Source organism: Balaenoptera borealis, assembly GCF_965194805.1.
Source record: "Balaenoptera borealis genome assembly, chromosome: 15".
NCBI lineage: Eukaryota > Metazoa > Chordata > Mammalia > Artiodactyla > Balaenopteridae > Balaenoptera > Balaenoptera borealis.
In genome coordinates, this window is record NC_138871.1 from 85,848,248 (window position 1) to 85,872,425 (window position 24,178).

The 24,178-nt window shown below is 45.0% G+C and overlaps 1 protein-coding gene across 3 annotated transcripts in view; it reads left to right on the forward strand.

The window, feature by feature from the left end:
* The first annotated feature begins 405 nt into the window (after positions 1 to 405).
* Positions 406 to 24,178, forward strand: part of MBOAT2 (membrane bound glycerophospholipid O-acyltransferase 2) — a 114,201-nt gene continuing 90,428 nt past the window's right edge. The window contains exon 1 of one of the 3 annotated variants that reach the window (XM_082357566.1): positions 406 to 691. In XM_082357566.1, coding sequence (XP_082213692.1) covers positions 617 to 691 — 75 coding nt within the window. In that variant the 5' untranslated portion in view covers positions 406 to 616. The remainder of the gene's footprint in view (positions 692 to 24,178) is intronic. The other 2 variants (XM_082357565.1, XM_082357568.1) reach the window with 2 other exon arrangements.

Below are 24,178 nucleotides of genomic sequence, written 5' to 3' on the forward strand. Positions count from 1 at the left end.
GCTGGCTCGACGGCGCCCCGCACGTCGCCCGTTCTTCTGGCAGCCAACCCGTTCCCCTTTGTCGTCCACCGTTCCTCCTAGAGAGGGGTGGGCTGGCCGCCGACCTCGGGCACGGACGAGGAATAATGGGATGAGGAGGCGGAGAGCTCCCCGCTGGCACCAGAGAGCGATCCCCGCGAGCCGCCCGCCCACAGCGGCCAGACAGCCCCTCGTCCCCCGGGCCGGGGCCTGGGATGGGGGCGGAGCGCGGCCGGCGCCCTCTGATTGGCTGCGGGCGTCGGGGCGCCGCTCCGCGATTGGGCCGCGGGGCTGTCTGGCGCGAGGGCGCGCGTGGTGGGGAGGGGGCGGCTGGAAGCTGCTGGAAGTCAGGGGGCGGGGCGGGCGCGGGCAATCGGGGGCGCGGGCGGGGACGCGGGGACGCGGGGGCGCGGCGGGGGCGCGGGGGCGCGGAAGGAGGGCCGAGCGGGTCACCGCCCCCGGCCCCTCCCCGGCCCCGCCCCGCGCGCTCCGACCGCGGGCGGCCAGGGGGCAGGCGCGCCGGTCGCTTCCCCGTCCTCGGCGTCGCCCGGCTCAGTCGCGGGCGAGCGGCGCGGGCGGCCGGAGCGCCAGGCAGGCCATGGCCACCACCAGCACCACGGGCTCCACCCTGCTGCAGCCCCTCAGCAACGCCGTGCAGCTGCCCATCGACCAGGTACCCGAGGCGGCCCCGCTGGCACCGCGCCCTCGCCGCCCCCTCCGCGGCAGTGTGCCATCCGCGCGGGACCCGGGACCCGGGGCGCGGGCTGGGGCGGGGGCGAAGGGAGGAGGCGACCAGCTTGTTATTGTCCGCCTGGCGCCCGCTGCCCCCCCCCCCACCCAGCTGCCCACCCAGCCCCCACCCCGCCCGGGCAGCCCGGGGGGGCTCCGGGCACCGACGTGCGCGCGTGCATGCTTGGCCCTGCTCCCTGCCACAGCAGCGCCCGACCCGGGGCGTGCGTGCACCGCGTAGTCGGCGATCGGAGTCCCGAAGCCGGTTCCAGGGCGTGTGGGCACGGGTGTAGACAGTGCGTGGAAAGGCTGTGCTTTGGGGGAGCCGGGGTGTCTGTGCCCTGCGCGCGTGGCACCCGATACTCCACGGGGAAAGGATGGACGTGCCTAGGTGGAGGGTGCGCTGGACACGACGTGTGTGGCGTGGAGGAGGCCAGCTCAGGGGTCGGCGACCGGCTCTTTGGGACAGTTTGCGTGGAAGTGCGGCGTATTCAAGAGAGAGAGGCAACAGTTTGGGGCAAGGCAGGCAGGGGTTAGGAAGAAAAGGCAAAGTGAGTTAATGATCCCAGGGTGTCTAGCGGAGAAAGTGGCAACCTTGTAGATGGAAACACCTCCGCCCCCGCCCCCCCCAAAAAAGCATTTGACACAGTATAGGGAAGAGTGACATTTAAGTCCTCACTTTGAGTTTGCATGAAGGGCCTAAGGGTTACTGAGATATAAACAGGATTGTGTGGGAAAAGCAGCGCCATTTTTATTCAGAAAAGAAAGTTTGGGAGTATTTGTCAGAGTGACATTTAGGGTAGTTGGTGGGGCAGAGATAATTGCTTTAGCCCCAGGCTAGAGGTAGTGCACTGAAAATTTTGCTTAAAATTATTTCAAGTGGACTTGATCTAGAAGTGTTTGCACTTTCCAAGGGATCCGGGTTCACTGTCCTCCCGAATGTGTTGCTGTCATTGATGTCATCAGGGATTTCATTTATAATACTGGATTCCTCTGTGTCCAGACTCCGTTTCATAGCAGCAAGGCGGGAAACGACCCCTGTGTCTAACGTTATGACACTAAGTGCTTCGTGCTTCAGTGTTTTAAAAAGTAAAATAAAAGTATGTTCAATGAGTATAAAAAAATTCTACCTCTGTTCAGATCTGAATTCCTTACTTATAGCTCAGTAATAGCTGTTGGTTCTTAGTAAATACCTATCCCCCATACATCTTGAACTACAGTTATAATGTGAATCTTGTTAACAGATTAAAGTGCCACTAGTGAAATTAATCGCATACTATAAGAAAGTAGTCTTCTCTGTTTATTAATAAACTGATCAGAACTTACGGTTTTTCGTCTTCTCAGCCCTGTGGAGAATTCTCACTTTTCTGAAGTGAAGCACAGTGTATATGGCCTTTTAGTGTATTACAACCCTCCTTGACTTAAGTAGGTTGCTGCCAGGGTATCAGCAAATGCAGGGTAGGTATCTGTTTAAAAATTGTTTTGCCAATGGGAGCAAGAGAGATAGGCCTATAGCTTTTCACTTATTTTAGGGAACAAGATTATGCTCTCTTTCTCCCTCTTTCTCTCTGTTTCATTTTCTCTCTCCCTATCACGATGAAATATTTTCTCTACTGTGCTCATGCCTTCTAATTTATATAATGCCTGTGCCTTTAAAAGTGATTTAATATAATAACCTCATTTAAAAATCTCAGCAATCCAGAGCAAGTTCTTTTTAGTGCTGACGTAAGCAGGAGAATCAAGGGAAGGGGACAGGACTTAAAATTTTGACTTTCCTCCTTTATTATCTACAGGTTTTGATTTGGTACCTTGGACACCTTTGTTCTCTTGAGACCATTCTGAATTTGCATAGCCACTTGTATTTTGGGTTGTTTTCTCTTAGCAAGTCTTAAGACTATTGGATTAATACCACACAAGCCTTAACTTTTTATGATAATAATAAACTGTTTCTCTGAAGTACCAAAGAATTGACTTTTTTGCTGATAAAGCACTTGGAATAACTGAAAACTCATTTAGTAAAATTGGATGAATAAGTAGTCACTGAGCCATTATTTTGAAGTTGAGCAAAATAGAAATGAATTTTGGTAACATGTAAATAACTGGGTCCCAGTTGAGAGAAAGCCTAAGAATTAGTTGTAATCAAATAGTGTGATTCAACAGGAAAAAGACAAATCAGGAAATGAAAAGTGTAAAAATATAACTTGTTAGTGTGTTAACTTGGTATGCACTAATTGACAGTGTTTTGAAAATTTAGGAAATTATAAAAGCAGTTATTTGATGTCAGAGGAAGAGAAGGACCTTAGAGCCAGAAAATAGTTAAACTTTTTTACTAGAGTGAGTGCGGAATTCATGAAATGATAGAAAGTACTGGTATGTATGGAATAGAAGAATGCAGGTTGCAGGGTCAGGTAGGAGAGAAAGGAAGAAATATGTTGCAGTAAAGACCAGGCAAGGAACAGGGACAAAAGATCTTGCCTGCCTTAGGCTCCTGGATTCTTTCATCTTTTCTGAGAATTCTGGAGTGACCTTGAGGTAACCGTAGTATTTGTTCAGTAGGTCTTACATTTAAATAAAAATATAAAATCTGGTATTTAGTGAGGTTCGATGATGCTTTAAGATGGGAAGTGTTTAGCATCTGATGTTTCCCCTTTCTAGGCCTTGCATTCCAGGTGACTTTATTTCTAGAGCGGTTAGTTATCATTAAAGGAATATCTGGGGGGATTTGGACTGAGGGAGAGACAAGGGCCAAACGTGCTATCGAGAAGACATCAGGTGTCATTGAACAGAATCGTATTCTTTATTAGTTGGCTATGTGGTGACTTTTTTAAAAACTCCAACATGAATACCAAACAAGGGAGAATAATTGTGTCCAGATCAACCTATTATTTTTAAGAGTTTTTTTTGTTTTTATTTTTTAACCTGAATATATATGTTCTATTGCATTTGACTTACCTCACTTCTGAGTTATCAGACTGAGGGGCTCTCTAGCCCTCTTCTTCCTCCCTCTCTTTACCCTTCCTTTCCTTTCCGTTTAAACCATTTTTCTTTCCTTATTTCCCTTGATGCTGTAATTACTATGAAATTGGAGTAAGATTCCCTGGTGACGTGATGTCCAGGATGGCATACTTGGCCGACAGCCAGTGAGGGATGAGACTGACCTCATCGAACAGTCCTGTTTGGGGACAGGGTCCTTGTTTTAGAGATGACGTGCTGAACTTTTTGGGGCGGGGAGAGGGGGCAAGAGGGAGACTCGAGATATTCGGAAAGGTTTGGGGGAGGGAGGAAGAAGGACCAGCTGTTGTAACCAATCCTGCCAAGTCAGGTAATAGTTATCACGGGTAACATCGTACAGTTTTCAGACCTCTTCCACATGCGTTATATTATTTTCCTGCGTCCTCACAACACCTTATGAAGTCAGATAAAATTCACGTCCTGAAGTGTGTTAGCTTCAGGTACGTATGTACGTATGGTATTAAGCATTTGAGTCAAAGGTCCATTTCAATTTCTATTCTGAACACGTGGCAAATCATTTTGACAGATCCATGTTTTAGATGCAGGTTGCCAGTGTGTTTTTGGAGGACGGGGTGGAGAGGAAGGGCTTTCCCAACACGCAAGTGCTGGTGGTGACGGCTGGAGTGGGGAAAGCCATGTGTGTACAGGGGGAGAATCCTCGTTTCCTTCTTTTTGGTCATTTCGTTGATTGACGGGTTGCTGTATATTCTCCCCCGCCCCGTGCCATGTAAACAACCAATGAAGTGAAATAGTATATTAGGGAAAAGAATAGTTTAGAACATTAACTGCCTTAATCCTCTGACGATTCTGTGCTGTGATGAACCCCATTTTATAGATGAAGAAATAAATGACGTTCTCAGTTTTGAGCCTTTTGAAGATGCTGACTTTTAGGAGAAGAAGGTGAATGGCAACAAAACAAGCAAATCAAAGGTCTATTTTATTTTAAAGTTGCCATTTGAATGCTTTAGGTTTTGGACATAAATATTTAACTCATTTGTCGCTCCTGTCTACTTTTACGCCCGTAATGAGCCTCAGCCTTCATCCTGAGAGCCCTGCCATACTGAGGCAATCTGCTGTGGAAGATTCCTTTTCATCAGGAAGGCATATGGGCCTGAGAATCTTGAATCTGTATTTTGGGCCCTGTCAGTTACCTAATTTTAGAAATGTCACTTTACATAAATGAGTTTCCCCCTGTGTAAAATGTGTGTTGCACTTAGTTTTAAAATCCCATGATTCTGTGTTTGTTTCCTCAAGCTGCCTCAAATTCTTTTTGGACTGAGTTGGAGGGAGTATAAATATGAACTCAGGGGAGGAAAATGGACTAATAAATTTTGAAGTTGAAACCGCCTCTGTGGTTAATCTGAGGCAGTGAGGCAAAGGACCGCGTGCCCTAAACTGTAGTCCGTGTCGGTTTCCCTGTGTCTGTTTCCCTTCATCGGTAGGAAGTAGTCATGCCGTGGTGATGACTGGCTTGGAACCAGATTCTGCCAGCCTTGTGCTTGTTGGCAAATTACTGTATATTTCTTTAAGGCCCAGTTTCCTCACCTATAAAATAAAGATAATAAATAGTAGCTTTTGTAGATTATTGTGGAGATTAAAATACATAATCTATGTAAAGTACCTGGCTCCTAGTATACATCTGCTGCACGTTCCTTCCTTCTTTACAAATTATGAAATATTTGGAATTTGTCTTCTATTTTTCTTTTGGGAAGTTAACATCTGTTCACATATATTCCATTTTAAATCTCTAGGACTTCCTTTTTAGGAAGGGAAATATCAGGCTCAGGTTCAGTCCTATTCCCCACACAGTGATTAAACTAGGATTAAAATCTCGTTTTGAATTTGGAGTCAAAAGTGGTTTTTCTGCTTCCTCACTGTTCAAGAGTTCTTTGTCCCCTGCTTTAAAAATGCTTCCTGTGTTATTACTGCCTGGATAGGTACAAATAACCCTAGTCTCTGTTTACTGTGGCCCATCAGGGCTGACTTTCCAGGGAAATAATCAAAACAGCTCACACACAGCTTTGCCTGCAGTCTATTTAACAGGTGGGAGTCTACGATGATAGAACTTGGCAAGACTTCTTTAAAATACAACAAGCTGTAAACAGGGCCCCCAGCAGAGTGATCTTTTAATGATTTTACGAATGACATGGGTCCTGCTTTGGTAAATGTGTAGAGTTTGGAAAAGGGGAGGGATAGCCGATGTGTGGAAAGATAGAATCCGGATTCAGGAGATCTGAATAGGCGGCAATGATGTGCCCCCCTCCTTTGCTTATCAGAACACTCACTGTTCTTCCAAGCCCGCATCCAGTGCACCTTGCAGATGAATCTTTTCCTGAATCCCATCTGATGTGACTGCTGTTGTATTTGAACCACAGTAGCATTTTGGATTTGGCACTGTTCTGGCATTTATATTCTGCTTAATGTTGTATGTATCCGGCAGGGTGCTGGTAGGAGACAGATTGAACTAGGTAACCAAGGAGACTTTAAGAACCATTTACTAAGATATGGGCAGGTTTAGGGAAATCAGCGAGGAATAGGATGGTGTCCCAGGACCAGCTCCTCTAGGCCTGGAGGGGCCAGAGGAAGGAAGGGCAGAGCCCTAAGGGGATCAGAACCCCACGAGGGGAGCTGTGGGGGCTCCTGCCAGGAGCAGCTGTGGCCCCCAGTGAGGGACCCATCCAGCCTGCGGTGGGCTTGAGGGAGGGGGTGAGGGGAGATGAATACCCCACGCCCTCCCATCCTCTCTTTCCTGCTGGTGCCTCCTTCAGAGGGCAAGTTGATACTTTGGGGACACAGAGAGCGGGTCTGGAGGCGTGGAAATCCTGTGCAGGACATTGTGGTTACTGGTATGTCCTTTACATGAGTGTTACTCATCTCTCTACGTGATGAATACAAATAAAAAACCCTTTGTCAGGCCCTTAAGGCACATCCTTATTCTGTCTCTTTCTTCGGAGTCACACGTTTTGAAAGAACAGTTGAATCTTGCTAATCTCTGCTCACTCTCACAACCATTATAATCAGACTTCTGCCTGCCACACTAATAGCCACATCCAGCGGCAAATTGTGTAATACTGATTAGTTACTTCTTGCTTAAACCTCTTCCCAGCTTCCCTGCTGCCCTTTGCAGTGCTTTTTCAAGTGTGGCTGTGAGACCACTTGTATCAAAAATCATGTGGGATTGTTGTTATATATTCCCAGGCTCTACCCAGAGCTACCCAGTGAGGGCCAGGGAACCTACATTTTTAAGCAGGTTCATTCTTACCCACCTTCTCCTACCATCAGAGGTAGAGAGCTACCTGGCCACATTTTTTTAAGGTTCTCCATATTACTAAAAGGTTATCAAAGTGTGACACATTTTTAAAATGTTTGCATTTAACCGATTAACTTGTAATCCCCAAAAGGTCATGCAGTGTAATTGTGCTATTGACAATATAGTCACAATGTACGGGAAGAATAAAATTCATAAGTGCACACTAGGCAGTGTGGCCTCCAGTTTTCAGTTGAATGATGTCCTTGTCCCTTTCCAGTCCTGTCATTGTATCTCTAGTGACTGCATGTGTAACCTCATGTGTAGAAAATGTCAGAAGTCTAACTTTGGGGTCCTTCTGGGCTGAGAGGCCTGCCCTGTGAGAGGCCCTGCCCCACCCATTCTCAGGCCTGCTTACCTCTGGGAACCCCTGGCCCACAGGAGAGGCCTAGAACCTCCCGAATATGGCTGCCAGCTCCTTTTCTGTTATTCGGGCCCTGCGCCTACTTTGGCCACCCCTCACACACCCACACTCTCTCCCCAGAGGAGCAGGAAATTGCCAGAAGCCCCCATGCACGTGGCAGTGGCCGGGCTGGAAGTGCAGTCCTGGTCTGCTGCCCGAAGGACCTGCAGAACCAGTTAAGTTCCCCCAATACGTTTTCTTATCTTTTAACTCCATGCCTTTGATCAAACTATTTCCTCTGCCTGGAATCCCCTCCGCACTCCTTTGGGTCGGCAAACCCATATTTTGCGATACTCCGCTAAAGCTTATGCCTCCTGGGTGAAGCTTTTAAAGGTCTGCCCCATCCTTTCCAGTCGCGCGTCACTGCCCACGGGGCCACTGTGCGCGTCTAACGCGGGCACAGGCGGTAGGTAAGTACGTGCTGCTGCCTGAGGCTGTGGGCATCCCCGGCGGAGCCCCTTCCAGGAGCTGTTTCTCGAACCTCGGCAGCGGTTCTGCAGTGAGGCTGGCGCCGCAGAAGAAGCTGAAGAGAAGGCAGACAGGTAGTCGTCCTGCTCAACCTCTGTCCTTCGCTCTGGGCTCCCCCAGCCTCTCCTGTGTCTTCCAAGCAAAAGCCCAGCATCGCCTCGATCTGGCTCTTTCAGGAGTGGGGTAAGGGGCACATGTTGGGGGTCTTTGCCCCTTTCCACAGCTGCCTGTCAAGGGTGTGTACCCTCCTCGCTCTCGGAGGTGGTGGTCCGAGAACCCCCGCTGGTTGGCGTGATCTGGCCGCCCTTGCCCTTGTCAGTCGGGGCCTCGGGGGAGTTGCCTCGGCTTTCCCTGCTCTGACGGCACCTGCAGCACGTCATTTTTTTTGCTTACTTCGCGCGCCTCCCTGCCAGGGTGTAAGTTCCTCAGGCACAGGGCCTGTCACTCAGGTTTGCCTCTCTCGCGCTCAGGACCGCCGCGGGCACGAGGGCACCTGGAGTGAGCGGCTCGCGTGGTGAGGAGCACAGACCCGCTAAAGTTCCGCTCATCACTGATTGGCGGGGCGCTCCAGGCACTGACTGCGCTTTCCTAAGCGGCAGGTCCCTGGTCTGCATCCCGGGGCGGGTGAGGGCCCCTCCCACAGGGCTGAGGCTGGCATCAGGGGTCCTGCCGGCAGAGGGCCGAGCGCACGGAGCTCAGTCCGTGCTGGGTGTTGCAGCTGCCGAGCTGCTTTTCCAGGGCTTGTGGAGGACACGGTGTGTACGTGCCTCGGGTGCATCAGGGTTTGCAGTGCCCGTTTGCCGTGATGCATCCTGCAGGCACTGGAGTGTCCGGCGTGTGCCGGACAGCGTGCTGGCCGTGCGGGATACAGAGGAGAAGGTGGCTGCGGTTTAATGCAGTGGTTCTCACACTTTTCAAGGCAGCAGCTACCAGAGGGGTTGGCCGGGCGGCCAGGCGGAGGCTCCCGGCCGGGGTGGTACCCGTGCCCAGCTTCTGAGCAGCCCTGCGCCAGGGGCTCTCGGGGATCCTTTTCCCGGGGACACTTCACTTCTCCAGCGTCCTTCATTGGCACCCACACCCTCCCCGGCTGGAAGGCTGGTCGCGGGGTCAGGACAGCAGTGGCGTCCCCTCCCGGGATGGGGTGCTGCCTTGTCTCTGGCGCTCCTTCGGCTCCCAAGCTGGCCGAGCTCCGCAGGTCGGGGTCAGGTCACTGTGACTCGGTCCCTCCGCGTGGGCACTGCCGGGCTTCCTCCTAGCTGCGCAGCCGCGAGAGTTACGGGGTGCCTCTGCTGTGAGTGTTTACGTAAAGGGCTGCACAGTACATCTCCGTGGGTTAGAAGGAAGCTGTGTAAACCTTTCTGGCTGACTTTTATTTTCCTCAGGAGGGTTACTTAAAAGGAGATGTGCAAAGCATTGAAGAATTTTGGAGGAATGTGACTGATGATTCAAAGGAAAATGGAGATAACTGTGAGAGGTACCAGTATCCCCAGCTAACGATTACACTGTCATTACACCGTTGGGTGATAAGGGGTGACTGGAAAGAGAAGCTCTATCAGCATTGTTATCAAGCTATTCAGAAAAAAAAGAAGCCTTCAGAGTGCAGAACTGTCTTTCTCCAGAAAGAACAAAGGGCTGTCCTTACAGCCCTGTGGTGGTGGGGGGGGCCCTGCAAGAGGGCTCTTTGCGGATATTACCCCTCCACCCCCTTGTCCCCCAGCCGGACAGTCCGGGGAAGCCTGGCTTTTGGCCGGCAGCAGGTGTCATCAAGGGATCCTCCCTGGGCGGCCTGTGTCCCTGTGGAGTGAGGAAGCCAGGGGCCAGCCCAGTTGCCAACTAGATGGACCTCCCTCTTCCGTGAACGTGTGGGCCTCTGACCAGCTTGCCTTGCTCCTGTCTTGGCATCGGACAGAGATGCCACATACTTTCTGTTTTAATCCATAGTCCCACAGAAACTTTTTTAGTTTTTAGAGGTTTTCTGTGCCAAACTAGATATCTGTAGAAGGTCAGAGTTGTAGATAATATATACTTTTAGACATATTTAAGTTACTCAGTTACATGTTATTTTAAAATAAATAGCTCCCAGCTTATACAAACAAAAAATTCTGAATCCTTTCAGTTTCTTTTTGAAGGTAGATTATAGGTAAAACTAAGCATATGAAAGACATTCAGGTGATACCTTGTTAAAACTAGAGAGAGAGGCTCTGCCTTTTTTTTTTAATGTAATTTTTATTTATTTATTTGGCTGTGTTCGGTCTTCGTCTCTGCGCGAGGGCTTTCTCCAGTTGCGGCGAGCGGGGGCCACTCTTCATCGCGGTGCGCGGGCCTCTCACTGTCGCGGCCTCTCTTGTTGTGGAGCACAGGCTCCAGACGCGCAGGCTCAGTAATTGTGGCTCACGGGCCCAGTTGCTCCGTGGCATGTGGGATCTTCCCAGACCAGGGCTCGAACCCGTGTCCCCTGCATTGGCAGGCGGACTCTCAACCACTGCGCCACCAGGGAAGCCTGAGGCTCTGCCTTTTGCAAAACCACTAGTTTCAAAACCGCTCGTCCTCTGGGTGCACAATAAATAGTGATTGAGTTCAATGTATCTAATTTAACAACATCAAATTTCAAAGATAAATGTAAAGACTTGCAGTGAAGTTCTCGAAGTTAACTGTATAGGAGGAGACTTGCCTGAGACCAGGATTAAATTTTATGAATAAACCATGGGAGTTTCTGCTTACTGTAAGGTGTTGTTACCCGATGAGGTCATGGCTTAGGTGAAGTAGTTAATGCCAACATAAATTCCAAATTCACATGTCTAGAGGTTGCCGCGCAAGGAACATGAATGGATATGAATGTAGATGCAGCCATTTTTTGAGATATGGACAGCATGACCATATGGAAATCCCATGCCCAGGCTAAAAGGAAAGCCCCCCCTCACATTTGCTGATGGTTACCAAAGCTGATTTTTCAAGGGAAGCTGTAATTCTGGATTTTTTGGTGAAAATTTGTGATTTTTAAAACTTTGGCTCAAGTTTTCTTAAGTTTTCTGTTTTTTGAGCCCAAACAACATAGCTAGGCCAGATTTAGCTCATTGGCCGTCAGAAAGTAGGTAGCAGTCTCTGTTACAGTTGGTGGCGGTCATTCCAATCTGAGCAGCGCTGTGCTCTTCTGAGATGTCGGAGGAACCTTGACAGGCCCGATTATAACCACAGCAGGGCAGTCAGGGCTGCAGAAGCCTTGGGAACCATGTCATGGGATTGTTGAAGATGTAATTCTCGTATTTCATCACTTAGTAATTTCGTCCTTAAACTGGCCAGCAGGATTTCAGGTTAAATTTTGTCTGACTAGTTCTAGTCATTTGGAGAGGGTCACACCTTAGAAATAATCTTGAAAGTTAATATCCCATTAAAGTGGGAAGGTTGGACTTTCACACCGCTATCATTTTGTTCTTTTTGCAGATCCAGTATTTCAATTATTAACTGGCCTAAGTGGTCAAGGCTATATTATGGGTGTGATGTTAAAAAAAAATGTCTAGCTAGTAGAGAATAAAGTCTCATGGAAAGGTCTTGATTGCCCAATAAGCCCCTACCAATTTTTCAGGTTTTTAAAGTGTACGTTGAATTTTGGCCAGCATATTTTATCTCGTGATAACTGTTCAGGCTTTGGAGTTTAAGTTTAATCTACAGTGCGTTTCACTGCAAGTGTTAGGGTGCCTTTTCTAATACTGGGACTGGCACAGCTGTTCATGTTAGCTGCTTACCAAGGATAGAAGTCACGAAGATTTTTGGTGTCTGCGTAGAGCCGAGGACAAGGTAGAAGTACCCTTTGGCTGGTATTTAGTATCTTTGGGGATGGCTAAGTGTCCTCAGTCTAAGATTATCATCCTTCTATGCGGTCCCTGTAGCTTTCCTGTAGTATGAGACTAGTTACGTCTTCTCCTTTTGTTCTTGGAAAATATTTTAAAAGCCACATAGTAAAGGAAAATCTTGGTATATTTGGCATCACAACATTGAGCTTCAGCCTTCCGTTAGATTTGAATGGAAATTCTGATAAACTAGTCAAAATCAAAGAACAGAATTTTTGGGTATTGTCGGTATCGTTGGGTATTTGTTACACTTTTCCATATGGATTGGAAGGATTCATTTCTAAAGAGTTCGAGTTCTTTTTTAAGGTATAGGGAATATAAATTAATGGGGAAATAACTATGTTGTTCCAAGTAGGTTTTTGGCACAGGCTCAGTTTTAGCACATAGGACCATGAAATGATTGATGCAGTAACTTTGTTAGGAATGTGGCATTTGGTAGGAAACATGTGAGTCGATTTAGAAAAAAAATCCTGCTCGGAATATTAAACACAGAAGGATGTTGGGACCATTTCAGCAAAGACAAAATAGATTAGAATAGTGCCAGAAGGCTGGTCTTGGATTGTCTTCCTTTTTGTATTGATTTTATTGAAAGCAGGAACCTCTGGAAAATAATGAAAATATTAAATTGCTTTTGCCCATTTTGTCCCTAACTCCAGATTTGGTAAATGCACCTTTCAGCTCTTGTAAAATGAAGGAGAATATCAGTACAGACCAGCGCCCTGGCTAGGCTAGTACCGTGGGTAGCAAGGAGATAAGCTATCTTTACGTTGGACAGTAAACAGTGAGCAGCAGGGCAAGGTACAGTAAGGGAAAAGCAAATGTGTATTAGTATAAGTTATATATCGGGGAGGATGGACTGGATCAGAATTAAGAGCCTTCTCTCACACTGGGACCCCAGGAAACGAGGTAGTAGCAGTGCCGAAGACAGACCTTTGACAAATCGGCATCATTCTGAGAATCGTAGAGTTGGAAAGTTTTAGTCTATAGTGAGTGTTGTTACTTTCAGAACATTTTTGTAAAAGGAAGTTGCTGGCTTATTGGTATCATTTTAGATATTACGAATTACCATGTTGGCAGTAAAGATGGAAAAGGGTAAGTAGGTATTGTTGTTCATCGAGCACCTGGTATAGGCCAGGGGTTTTCTAGGCCCTGGAGAGATGCAGAGATGAGAGAGAGCTGGTCTGGCTCCTGAGCTTCTAGTTTAGACGGAAGAGAAAGACTGACGCATCTGCACAGCATGCAAAGGTCTGTCAGAAGAGAGATGCTGGACGTAGCTTGGGTAAAGCTGCTGCAGGGAGCCCCACCAATAAGTCAGGGCCTTTAAAGGTAATAGACTACTTGTGTTCTCACGTAAGTTTTGATGTAAATGGTCCAGATTGGTGGATAGTTCCACTTCACCTGGTCCTACAGAGACCAGTGTTCCTTCCAACACACTGTTCTGCTACCTGGGGCCTTATCGCCTGATTGCAGTTGAGGCTGGTTTGTTGAGGGCAGTGGCCCTTAAGCGTGAGGTTGCATGAGCATCCCCTGTGACACTGGTTAAAACACAGGTTGCTGGGCCCTATGACCAGAGTTTCTGATTCAGTTAAGTCCGAGTTTGCAAGTGTGACAGGTTCCCAGGTGACGTTACTGCTGCTGGTCTGGCAGCCAGACCTTGAGAACTTAGGGGGTTCAGTCCTCCAGCAGACAAGGGGGGAAAGAACCCCTGTGGCTGCAGGTGTGGGCCAGAAGTGGCACATGCGCGTTACTTTGACCGTCCTTCCTTTTGCCAGAGCTCTGTCCCATGGCCACAGGTCACAGCAAGGATGTGGGTGGGGTGAGGGCTGGTAAATGTGGCTCGTCTGTGGGAGGGCAGGGCAGGCTCCACCACGCTGGCATCATCTAGGGAAAAACAGCCGTAACTTGGGCTTGGATTGGTCAGGGCAAGGTAAAGTCTGAGCCAGAATCTTGAAGGATAAATTTTCCTGGCATCCCAGAGCAGAAGTGCGACTTGTAGTTAAGGAAGCAAGGAAAGCGGAAAGCAGGGCAGGCTCGCCCCTTGAATAAGTATTGATTGATGGCCAGGCTTTTTGTGAGGCCTCGAGCTGCAGAGACTAGAGGGGAGATGGGCGGGGTCTGATGCAGCTGATTAAAAAGCAAACAGGTTTCGTGTGTTAAGAGTCTAGCAGTTAAGACCGTGGGTTCAGGAATCAGCTTAGATTTGAGCTGTGGTTCTGTGTGAGTGGCTTGAACCTTGCTTTATCTGCATTGCTGAGCCTCGTGGGTAGGAAGCACTCTGTAAATGTCAGCGATCATGGTCATCGCACCTTTGGTGTGAACTGCTTGTGTGAAACGAAATCCTCATGGGAGTCTCTGGTGAATGGCCTTCTGGCTTCTGTGTGAACACATCTGTGCTGGAGAGCTTGCTCCCTTCGCTAGGGCAGCCAAGGCCATTTCTGGGTAGCTGTCATGGTTAGAAGGTCTGTCATCTTGGTGCTTACAGACTTTCTGGAACAATCCGGAAGTGGTCTGAATAAGCCCACTTCTTCATGGTCACCTTTTGGATTGTTGGGGACATTCCGTCTGTCTTCACATGGTTGGCTTATGAACAAGTACACTTTAGTAAATTAGGTATTGCTCCCCCTAAATCTTCTACTTTGGAAATGCAGAGGCTCATGAGTGAACGTTTGTAGCTGTTCTGGGATGGGTAGCCCTGCACCTGAAAGTCTGGTTTCCAAGGGTTGCCCTCTTTAGAGCATTGCATACTTGTTTGAAGATTTATTGCTTTTTGCCTCTATTATTTGCTAGTATGTACTAAAAATAAAAATAAAATTGCTGATTTGGTAATAGGCATGTTCTTTGAGACAGTGATATTTGAGACACTGATAGAAACCACTAGGCGTACCCCGAATACCACTTCTTTAGGCTCGGTGGACTCCTGGTACTCATGGATTATTGTGTTCAGGTGTGAGAAAAAGAGCATCACTGAAGAACGTGGATGAAATGTTGGAAATGTGTTATCTAAGGTTGCCTTGAAATAGGGGTCCCTCAAATCACAATTTTGGTCAAATGTCTGATGGCTGAGTGTTAAAATCAGTAGTGAATTAAAGCTGAATATTATCCAGACAAATCTCAAAAATTTGTCTTCAGCTCCTGAAAATTGTTGATGGTGTCCTGTAATCATTTCTGCAAACAGTTGTTTCTTTGTAGATTCAAAACAATAGGAATTCTCTTCTTAAAACATTCTTTTTTTTCTTAACATCTTTATTGGAGTATAATATAATTGCTTTACAATGGTGTGTTTACAATGGTGTTTGCTTTATAACAAAGTGAATCAGCTATACATATACATATATCCCCGTATCTCCTCCCTCTTGCATCTCCCTCCCACCCTCCCTATCCCACCCCTCTAGGTGGTCACAAAGCACCCAGCTGATCTCCCTGTGCTATGCGGCTGCTTCCCACTAGCTATCTATTTTATATTTGGTAGTGTATATAAGTCCATGCCACTCTCGCACTTCGTTCCAGCTTACCCTGCCCCCTCCCCGTGTCCTCAAGTCCATTCTCTACGTCTGTGTCTTTGTCTTTATTCCTGTCCTGCCCCTAGCTTCTTCAGAACCATTTTTTTTTCTTAGATTCCATATATATGTGTTAGCATACGGTATTTGTTTTTCTCTTTAAAACATTCTTATGAAGACTGCTGATCTCAGGTTTAATTAGTGAGAATAAAACATGTTTTGGGAACCCCAATTCTCTTTAATACTTTCCTTTTTTTCCATACTCCTTATATATTTTTATTACATATGTATGATTCATTATGGATATTATTGTGTGTGAGTTTAGCATTCTTTCTCCTTGTGAAATTGAGATGGCAGAGCTAATTATTCTGCTTTTAATTTATTTGCATAAGATGTATAGAATTCCCAAATAGAGCTTTTTCATTAAAAAAGGTCAGTTTTTCATGATTTAAAACTAAATAACTAAAAATCGAATACGGTTCTTAAAGATTATTTTGTTTTATGTTAGTACACTAAACAATTTTATAAGTATAATATAATTATAAAATACTATAATCTCCTATTGACTTATAAAAAATTTTATAAAAATTTTCCTCAGTGAATATAATGTTCTTCCTAAAGCTGTCATATAAATGAACCCTTTCTCAACTCTCACATTAACTCATTTGCTTTCCTGTTAATTGTTTCATACTCATCAGTTATAACAGCATTTTACTCTCATGATAACAAGCACATATTCATATTTTAACTGATAGAATATTAATATATAGGCACACAAGGTGATTTCACACCAATTTAAATGTAGAATTCTTATCTATATATATATTTGAAAGTTAATATTCATTTATGAACAATAGATATGAATGACGTGCACTGTTTATATTACTGGTGTTATTTTGCTGATCAGAAATGACAGCAGGATTAAAGACCTAAATGTAAGACTGGAAACCATTAAAATCCTAGAAGAAAACATAAGCAGAACACTCTTTGACATAAATCGTCATAATCTTTTTTTGGATCTGTCTCTGAAGGCAAAGTAAACAAACGCAAAAATAAACAAATGGGACCTAATTAAACTTAAAAGCTTTTGCACAGCAAAGGAAACTATTGACAAAACAAAAAGATAACCTACTGAATGGGAGAAAATATTTGCAAGTGATATGACAAATAAGGGATTAGTATCCAAAATATATAAACAGCTCATATAGCTCAATATTAAAAAACCAAACAACCCAATTAAAAAATGAGCAGAAGACCTGAATAGACATTTTTCCGAAGACAACATACAGATGGCCAACGGCCACATGAAAAGATGCTCAAGATCAGTAATCACCAGAGAAATGCAAGGCAAAACCACAGTGTTATCACCTCACACCTGTCAGAATGGCCATCATCAAAAAGACCACAAATAACAAATGTTGGTGAGGATGTGGAGAAAAGGGAACCCTCCTACACTGTTGGTGGGAATGTAAATTGGTGCAGCCACTGTGGAGAACGGTATGGAGGTTCCTCAAAAAACTAAAAATAGAACTACCATATGACTCAGCACTTGCACTCCTGGGTATATATCTGAAGAAAACAGAAACACTAATTCGAAAAGATACGTGCACCCCAACATTCACAGCAGCATTATTTACAGCAGTGACGATATGGAAGCAACCTAAGTGTCCATCAACAGATGAATGAATAAAGAAGAGGATATATATGTGTGTGTTTGTGTGTGTATACAGGAATGAAATTTTGCCATTTGCAACAATATGGATAGACCTGGAGGGTATTATGCTTGGTGGAATAAGTCTAACAGAGAAAGACAAATGCTGTATGTTATCACCTATATGTGGAATCTGAAAAATGAAAGGAATGAATAAAAAGAAATTTACAGATCTAGAGAACAGACTAGTGGTTACCAGTCTGGAGAGGGAAGCGGGGAGGGGCAGGATAGGGATAGGGGATTAAGAGGTACAAACTACTATGTATAAAATGAATAATCTACAAGGATATATTGTACAGCATAGGGAATATAGCCAATATTTTATAATAACTTTAAATGGAGTATAATCTATAAGAATATTGAATCACTATGTTGTATACCTGAAAGTAATGTAATATTGTAAGTCAACTGTACTTCAATTACAAAAAAAAAAAGAAATGATAGATTAGTCTATCTCAAGTGATAAAATTGAGATAAGTGTGAAATTCAAGGATGCTAGATAGAAAGGACCAGGAAAAAGGCATTAGGCCTTTTTGTCCTTTTACAAGCCAAGATCCAGAGCAAAGCAAAATCGTGTATTTGGGCTGAATAACAGGGTGAAACCAAACTTTAGTTCATCTATAACTTGAAAAGTTGGCAAAATTAGGGGGTTTTTTTTTTTGTTTTCTTTTTTGCTCATTGAGAGCTGATCCTTCTCTTATAACATGTAGATGTGTTTGACATTTGTGCATTTCCAATTTCGTGTGTTTTCACTAATGTATTTTGTATCCTAATAGGGAACTGAATATAGTTTGTGTGTTTTCTATCTGATTTTAAAAGTGATATATATTCATTGTATAAAATTTATAAAACACAGAAAGGTATAAGATGAAAATTTAAAAATCACTCATTGTTCTTCACCTTTTGCTACCTTTCTTTTTAGTGTGTGTATATTTAAACAAAATTGCCTGCATACTGAATGTAAGATTTTTGTAACCTTTTGTTTTTACGTAACACTTTGTGAGTCACTTCCAATTTTATTCAATTGATTTTCAAAACCAATATAATGTTCCATCATTTGGATATAGTTAATTATTAACTAGTTAACTATTAATTAAATAGTTAATTATTCCCCTGTTGTGTACAATTTTTTGCTATCATGATATTGCAGTAAATTTCTTTATATATTCGTTTGGTGCATATCTGTTTATTTCCTTAGGAAAAGAAGTTTCCTGAGTCTGAAACAATGTGCAGAATCACTGGTTTTGAAACAATTATTAGAATTTTTGCTTTTGCTTTTAATTTATTACAGTTTATTTTCTCCTTTAATATTTAAAGTTGTTTTCACTTTTTATTTCTTCATACTTGCACCCTTTAGAAGTTACATTGCCTTGTTCTTCAGTACTTGAATGTTTTATGAGTCAGAAAGTTACCGGAACTCCCCAGCTTGGGTGGTGTCAGCTCTGGTCCAGTGGCTGTGCTTTCCCCACTGCCTTTACCAAGTGCTGAAAGGATTGAGATTATGCCTTAGAGGCGTGGCCTCCTTTTACCCCTTGCCTCTGGGCGTCTTCTGCTCTGTTTCTGTGTCTGTTTACTAGGTTATTTCCCCCACTAGACGGATCTTCCTTCTCTCCATCGCTGGTGCCCTCCCTCTGCAGGCATTTGTCAGATGTTTACATTGCATACAAGTTTATGATGATTATATTTCTAATTTTTAGAGAAATGACATTACATTCATTTTAAGACTCCGAATCATCTGGAAGTCTACCAGCAGGATTTATGCTCAACCTATTCAGAGCATTTGCTCGCCAGTTCTCCTTGCAGGCTTGGCTCCCATTTCAGTTGGTTTAGTGTTGAGAGAGTTAGACTCACCATGAAGAGGAACCACACCACTGGCGGGTCGGCTGGTACTGTTAGGGATGCTGGAGACTGGTGTCTGCCGCCTGCACACCTTGCTGGTGCCGTCTGCCTGCCTCGTGCTCCGAGGTCCTGAGCCCCTGCCAGCGGGGGTCATGGTTAATAGAGCAGACACTCCCATTTTTCCTTCCTCCTTTTAGAAGCCCTGCTTCATGTTCCTGAGAATAACAGGGAAAACTCCACTCTCTTGATTTCTCTACTTGTAGGTGAAGAAGAAACAAAAAATTATCACATAACTTTAATCTTGTAAAGGAAGTGATGGTAGGCATTTAGTGCAAATCATATGTCCTAGCCCTGCTCAGACCGCTGTGGGGAAATCCTCTTCTCACTTGGAATGGACCCCCAGGTCCCACCATGATTCGGCCCTGCCGACCTCTCTAACCTCATTTCCTACCATTTTTTTCTCCTCTACTTTGTCTCCATTGGCCTTCTCACAATTGCTTGAATACTGTGAGCACGTTCCCACACGGGGCCTTTGCCCTGACGTTCCTGCTCCCCAGATGTCTGTCCGGCTTGCTCCCTCACTTGCTGTAGCTCTCTGCTCAAGGCCTTCTAAAGGAGGCCTTCTCTGGTCTCCCCATCCCCGAAATAGAACCTCCTATCATTTTGCTCTTTGTCAGTCTTTATTTTTTAAAATATCGACCTTACATTCTTTTGTACATTTTGACATTATACATTTATTTGTTTGTTGTCTGTCTCGCTCTCACTAAGGTGTGATCTCCATGAGAGCCGGGGCTTTGCGTTTTCTTCCTTTTCCACTGTCTAGTGCCTGGGGCAGTGCCTGGCACATAGCAGGTGCTCAATACGGATTTGTCTATTATATTAGAGAACTAGCAATCTGCTGCTGATGTGTGTTTTTTAGACTTTAATTTCTTGATGCTAACTGAATATAATTTACAGCAGCAAATGATAGAACAAATGACCTGTTTTAGCATTAACTGCTCTTTCCTTTTTGGAATTTCAGCTTAAGCTTAATGCAACACCAGTTTGGGAACTTATTTTTCTCCTGTTGCGAGGCAGTGGTTTCAAATGGTGATGTTGCCGCTTTTTAGGAAGGAAACTTAACCTCTCTCAGCTGTAGAAGCCTCCACTCCCTCATATATAAAATAGAGATAATGATCATGTTGGCGTTTTCAGGTTCTAGTAATTAATAACCCTTTCTTGCCAAATTTAGCCCTGGCCGAGAGAGAGAGAGATACAAGAGTCAGACGTGGATCAAACTGTCAGCCTTACTGATGAAAGCTGAATTGGAGGGTGTGACTCAGGGGTCCTGCCCCGTGGAGTTCCCAGTACTTTACTCCTGAGTTAGGTTAACTCCTCCAACACAGGCAGAGCTGGGCGCCTGCAGGTTCCCCAGAAGGAGCAACTTCCCCAGTTAACTTCCCACACAGTGAAGCAGGCTGAGGCTGGCAGGTCTAAAGAAAGCCCCAAAGGTTTAGTGAAGTCTTTCCTCCCCTGATGGGGAGGATGGGGAGGATGGGGAGAGGGGAGAGGGGAGCATTGCACCAGAAGAAACAGGAGGCCCGGGCAACGGAGGGTCCCCCAAGCAGGTAGTACCTATTGTGGGGAGGACTTCTGTAAGATATTTTCTCTGTAAAGAGTTTGGAACATAGCAAATGCTGAATACCTATTAGCCATTATTATTATAACACTTGTGCATGTCATTACTTATAGCAGTTATCGTACTGGACTATAATAGGTGTTTGTTTTTTCTTTAATGTTTATTCACTAGGGTAGACTGGAAGCTCTTGGGGGAAGGAACTCTTCATTATCTCTTGAATCTCCAATGCTAGACTAGCTAGTGTTGGCTTGTAGCAGTCAGTGAATGGATATTTGTTTGAGAAGAAGAATGGCTTACTGGAAAGAATGTGGGTTTTGGAGTCAGAAAAAGGGAATCTGCTTTAAATTCTTTTTAGACCAAGGAGGAGATAAGAAAGAGTGAATACCAAGAAAGGAAAGTGGACTAATATATGTATGTTTAAGATTTTTAACAATAGTAGTTGAAACAATTTCTGCTTCATCAAAGAAAGTAGCTAAACAAAATAGCACACACCCAAAATGTTTCAGTTTATCTAGGTTTCGCTAGGTTTCTTTTCTTCACATTCATAGCTGGTGGTAAAGAAGTTAGGCTCCTGCAGAGTGACGGATAGTTTACGCATGTTAGGATGTGTTTCTAATTAAAAAGTAAGGACAGGGACTTCCCTGGTGGCGTAGTGGTTGAGAATCCTCCTGCCAATTCAGGGGACACGGGTGCGAGCCCTGGTCTGGGAGGATCCCACATGCCGCGGAGCAACTAAGCCCGTGAACCACAACTACTGAGCCCGTGAGCCACAACTACTGAGCCCGTGTGCCACAACTACTGAATCCCGTGCCCTAGAGCCCGTGCTCCGCAACAAGAGAAGCCACTGCAATGAGAAGCCCGTGCACCGCAACGAAGAGTAGCCCCGCTCACTGCAACTAGAGAAAGCCCGCGCACAGCAATGAAGACCCAATGCAGCCAAAAATAAATAAATAAATAAACTTATATATAAAAAAAAAGCAAGGACAAAGTAGGAGAAATTATTATTGAAATACACAGTGAGGTCTTTTTTGATATATCCCAATATGAACAGTAAGTGAATGTTTTACGGGAAGGTGTGCATGTGTTCACAGAGTTTAAGAAGAGGGCAGATGTCACTAGTAGACAGTCGTTAGCCCTTTCCTGTCTGCCTCCCCCATTAGGTGTCCTTGAATCCAAGCTCCTTGTCGTCCTTAGCGATGCTTTAGTTTCGGCCGTTTCTGTGCCCTGCCAGCATTGTCACATACTCTTCTGACGGCGCGTGGTGACACGGTGAAGGCTGTAATGATGTTGGTGCTCCTTTTTCACTGTGGCGAATATTACCTGCATTAACTCTGACAGAGACAGCCTTTCTCTTTCTTTACCCTGGGGCTTCCCTGGGCTTCTTCAGTCATGATTTCACTTGCAGATTAAAATGTCATACGGCACATTCTCAAGATCAGGTCTGGTCTTCAACATCCGGGCAAGCGCGCCTCCCCGTGGCTGCAGGGTGGGGGGTGGTGGGTGCCAGCCCAGAAGTCCCCCTGCCTCCCCGGGAGGGGTGTGCCTGGAGCACGTGGCCCTGGCGGGGCCCCTGCAGCACACCACCCGCACGGGCCCTGGACACGCCAGGCGCTTTCAGCCCCGTAGTCCAGAATTAGCACTTGTGTATTGGAAAATAGTAATTTTCTGAGCTCCTGTTTTTAAAATGGGGAGAGTAGTGACTATTTCCCAGGTTACTGGGAGTGTTATTCAGTTAATGGAGGATGTAAGATGCCTCGCACGTTCCAACTGCTCAACGAATGACATTTCGGAATACCGGCAGATGGTGTGACGTCACCGGCCATGCGGTGAGCGCCCGCCTGTGCTGGGCACGTGCTGTTCATTCTCATCGCTCCACCCACTCCACTGCCCCTCCTGACCGCGCCCCGAGGCTCTGGCTGCAGACAGACAGACCGCGAGGGCACAGCTGCCTGGTGCCTCCCAGGGCTCCTGGCTGGTGAGTGGCAGGCCTTGGACTAGACCCCAGCGCTGGTGACACTTGTGCTGCGTGGCTCCCACTGCTATGGGCACACGTGCCAGTAAGTGCTTTGGATAGTCGGTTACTTCCGAAATGGGGGGGGGGGGGATGAATTAGGGGGTTGGGATTAACACATACCCACTCCTATGTATAAAACAGATAACCAGCAAGGACCTAATGTATAACACAGGGAACCATACTCAACATTCTGTAATAACCTATGAGGGCAAAGAATCTGACAAAGAATATCTATCTACATATCTATATAAAACTGAATCACTGTGCTGTACACCTGAAACTAACATGACATTGTAAATCAACTATACTTCAATAAAGTAAAAAAAAAAGTATATCATGGAAAGGTTTTTTTTAAATTTTTTTGTGGATTTACTATTTAGCGGATAACTTTTTTAGAATTATGGGTTTGTTTGGTAAATCACTTCTAGTAGGACACAGAATGGAACCCTTAAAAACTGATCATTTTTGTCGGCAGTTAAATGGGAAAGAAAACTATTTTCTTTGTTTTGTGGGCCGGGGAGCGTAAGATTTTAATGGTCATTGTTTCTGTTTTGGGAGGAAGAAAACTTCCAAAGACTTAGTTTTAGGCAGAGAAGCAGGCAAATTTTAAAACTCTTTAAAGATAGTTTTCTGTTATTTAAATTTGCTATTTAAAAATTTTCTTTATATAAAAATTTTTTTGTTATTAGAATTAACAATACTTGCCTGTTGTAGAAATTTGGAAAGTATATTATTAACATAAAATTTGAATTCCACACCCTTAGGGATAACATCTGCACTTCGAGAATTTATCTTTCTCTCCTTGGATAGTGGTCTTCTAGAGTCTTTCACTTTCCATCTCAAATGTGGGGTGACTGTTCCACTGGCCTGCTGCACAGTTTGCATTCTACAGCTTCCTTTTACTGCACCTATGAGCCAAACTCATTATTTCTTGAATCCTTGCCTTCTTTCTTGGTTTAGACTTTTACTTTTGCTGAAGGGCATCTCCAAGTAACTTCCCAAGAAAGACTACATGGAAAGTAAGTTTTCTGCCTCTTTATATATTAGAAATTATCTTCATGCAACTTTAGGTTGAAAATATCTTTCCCTTATAACTTTCAAGATATTGTGCCATTATCTTTCAGCGTGTAGTATTGTTGATGAGAAGTCTGATGCTAGTCTAATTCTCTTAACGAGCAGTTGACCTGATTTTCTTTCTTGAAGAGTAGTAGGATCTTCCGTTTTCCTTGATGTTCTTAAATTTCACATTGTGTCTGTGTGGATACTTGGTAAGTTTGTTCAAATCGAAGACTCATGTTCTTTATCTCTGGGAAATCCTCTGGAATTACTTCTTAGATAACTTCTTCCTTGTGTTTTCTTTGTTGTTGTCATTGTTTTCTTCTTGGAACTCTTATCTATTAGATATTGATATCTTGGATGAATTCTGTCTCTCTTGCTACCTGAGTCTTTTGGAGACTTCCCTCAACTTTATATTCCAACCTGTGATAGATTTTATTTTCCACAAGTGGTCACAGCAATATTTCTGGTACTTGTCACTCCCTATCAAGAGATGAGATTTATTTCCTTTCCCCTTGAACCTGGCAAGGTTTGTGACTGTTTCAGCTGAGAGAGTACAGTGGATGCTGTGTGACATTGGGGGTTAGGTCACTAAAAGGCTACAGCTTCCGTTGCTGTGGGTGTGTGTGGCTCTCTTTCTGTCTGTCTCTCTCTCTCA